Source organism: Vigna radiata, unplaced genomic scaffold (assembly GCF_000741045.1).
Source record: "Vigna radiata var. radiata cultivar VC1973A unplaced genomic scaffold, Vradiata_ver6 scaffold_1157, whole genome shotgun sequence".
NCBI lineage: Eukaryota > Viridiplantae > Streptophyta > Magnoliopsida > Fabales > Fabaceae > Vigna > Vigna radiata.
Genome location: NW_014543038.1, coordinates 1 through 2,654, shown reverse-complemented (window position 1 = coordinate 2,654; position 2,654 = coordinate 1). Strand labels below are relative to the sequence as shown.

At 36.4% G+C, this 2,654-nt stretch overlaps 1 protein-coding gene across 1 annotated transcript; it reads right to left on the bottom strand.

Annotated features, from left to right (window-relative positions):
- Nucleotides 1–24: 24 nt before the first annotated feature.
- On the bottom strand, nucleotides 25–2,650 carry LOC106752918 (glucose-1-phosphate adenylyltransferase large subunit 2, chloroplastic-like; the record flags this gene model as incomplete). The annotated part of the gene is made up of 11 exons (XM_014634703.2): nucleotides 25–142; nucleotides 225–311; nucleotides 450–530; nucleotides 629–814; nucleotides 914–1,007; nucleotides 1,212–1,267; nucleotides 1,391–1,474; nucleotides 1,562–1,654; nucleotides 1,733–1,906; nucleotides 2,104–2,226; nucleotides 2,453–2,650. Coding segments are annotated over 11 exons (1,294 nt in total), but the record flags the coding sequence as incomplete, so codon positions are not given.
- Nucleotides 2,651–2,654: the final 4 nt, after the last annotated feature.

Genomic DNA, 2,654 nt, shown 5'->3' with positions numbered 1-2,654 from the left:
ATTCATGATGCAGAGAAAAAGTGCAGAATAAGCTTACCTGAAGCTCTGAACCAGCCTCTAAACGTGAGCGCAAACCAACAATAGAATGTTGAACTTTACACTGATCCAAGTAACAGCCATGAGAAATAATTGCATCCACAATCTGCAATAACCAAGCTCAGTTATTCATTTTCTGTAATAGCATAAAAAAAAAGAAGCAAACCAGTAAAAGTTTTCCCTCTTACCCTGCATTTTATTGCTCTAGTGGGTGGGAGGTTTCTCGGGGAAGTGAAGAATGGCCTCTTCTGATCATAGAATTCAAATTTTGGAGACTACAAATAATAAAACCAGTAAATGTATANACTTCAAAGTTAAGATTAACTTTCATTCTTGGCTAATCAGTTGCAGTAAACAATTGGAATTGGCTGAAATAAACTTCAAATTAAGAATTACATATAGAGGAAATAAACCTGTTCTGTTAGGGCCAGATTGGCTTCAAAGAAGGATTTGATAGTTCCAATATCTTTCCAGTAATTCTTGAACATATATGCCTGAAAATACAAACAGAAACAAAAGCATCAAGAANAGAAANNAGTTTAACTTCATTAGCATAAGAGCATTCAATTCNATGGTTTGGATTGTTTCTCACTTGGACTTTNTGGTNCNTCAAAGAAGATGGGATGATTTCAGATTCTAAGTCATTGCAGGAAGGACAGCTCCACCTTAGCANTTTCAGCAGGACNTCAGTTCTGAATACAAAAACACCCATTGGAGAAAGGAAAGGATATTTCTCTGCTTCTTCTTCACTTAAGCCTAGGAGACTGGTATCAACACGCTGCANTTATCAAAGGTGACAATGAATTAGCTTTGAACACTTCATATTTCATTGAATAAATGGGTNGGAAATGTGAGAGTTAAGGCAGAGCTAATGTACCATTGTGTTNACATCTACTTCATTTGGATTACCTACAAACTCTGTAATCATTCCCCTTCTATCAACTTTCATCAGCCCATGATCAGATGCACCGCTACAAGATAGCCAACATTGGTTAGTTCCAACAGTTTATTGTTTCTGAAAGACATTTAATAAGCTAATTTCCTTGATTTTTTTTGTGATAAAAGCAAACTTCACAGATTTTTCATACAGATCAAGTTCAATGCATTTTCAATGTAAAGATTTTCAAACCGTGTAAAAATTATCTGTATCAGTACATTTACTCTCTTTTGCATACCTTTCATCCATAGGTACACATGAAACTGTGATATCAGCATTGTTCTCACTGTGTTTCTGAAGCATAGTCATCATCAATTAGTATTAGTTTTAGAAATTGGTCATTGAATGTTTCTGTAAGCACAGTTCTCATGAACTATATACAATAGATGTAATTTTAGCTGAGAAATTAAGTTGTACCTCCACAAGCTGCATATAGTCCATCNGGCAAAGATGGTCACCAGAAATTATCATTATGTTTTCAATATTCTTGTTCTTGGCATCCTGCTTAATAATCATCCACACACACATTCATTTTAACTAAATAAGCAATTTTAGAATAGATGCATGTAGCATATTCAAAATATCTACCTCAAAAACCCAGGTAAATCGTCTCACTGCATCAGCTGTTCCTTGGAACCATTTGCTCCCAGATTCTCCAGGAGTTTGAGTAGCAGCCAAGACCTGTTTCATGTAAATTACTCCAACTTTGATCAGTAAAGTAAATTAGATTTCACTGATAAATTTCTTCAAATAACTTACCTCCACAAAACCACNTCCAAAGTTCACTCCATTTCCAATATTATAGGTGCGAGACAGGTGGGCATTGAGGGAGCAAGAATTGAACTGAGTTAAAACGTACACTTTCCTGATGCCACTGTTGATGCAATTGCTCATAGGAATATCTATCAGTCTGTAACACCCTCCAATGGGAACCTGCAAAATTGATAATTATTAATTAATATCTCCGCGCTATATATATATATATATATATATTTCATCACATTCAGAAATCCTGCAACTGCTTGAAGGAAGAACTGTCATGAGAATCCTTTACGTTAGTGCATGCATCGGTGTCTCAAAATTCAAAACAAAAACCTCTAAAGAAGTTTATATAAATTAGAAAACCATACAGCGGGCTTGGCTCTTGTGCGGGTAAGAGGAAAGAGACGAGTTCCAGCACCTCCACCCAATATGATGGCAGCTACATTTTCAGGGTTTGCCTTTGAACTCTGAAAAGCTGATCGCTCCAATGCCTAAGGGAAAAATCAAACCCAACGTCAGTATTTAGGATCCAAAAGAACCAACAAACCAAACAACAACAGTAACCAAAACGAGAACATCCCATGCACCAACATGTAACTATGACAAAAANACNCACGTAAGTCTACCATNTTATTCATTATGATAAAGAAAAGTTATTGAATAATTTAATACACTTCATGAAAATATGATCATTGAAACATGCATATAGGTTATTACCGGAGACTCATGGTCGAGGTCGGGAGAGTAAACAGCGCGTGCAATGCCAGACTTAGAACTTGCAGCCTTAAAACTCTTGCATGGTTGAGTATTCGGAAATCTTACGTTAAGACTTCCCTTGGTGCTTTCACCCCAGAAGCCTGAAGTTGTTCTTTTTATCCCAAACCCCTTGTTAGCTATGATATTACGACTTGCATCGGGA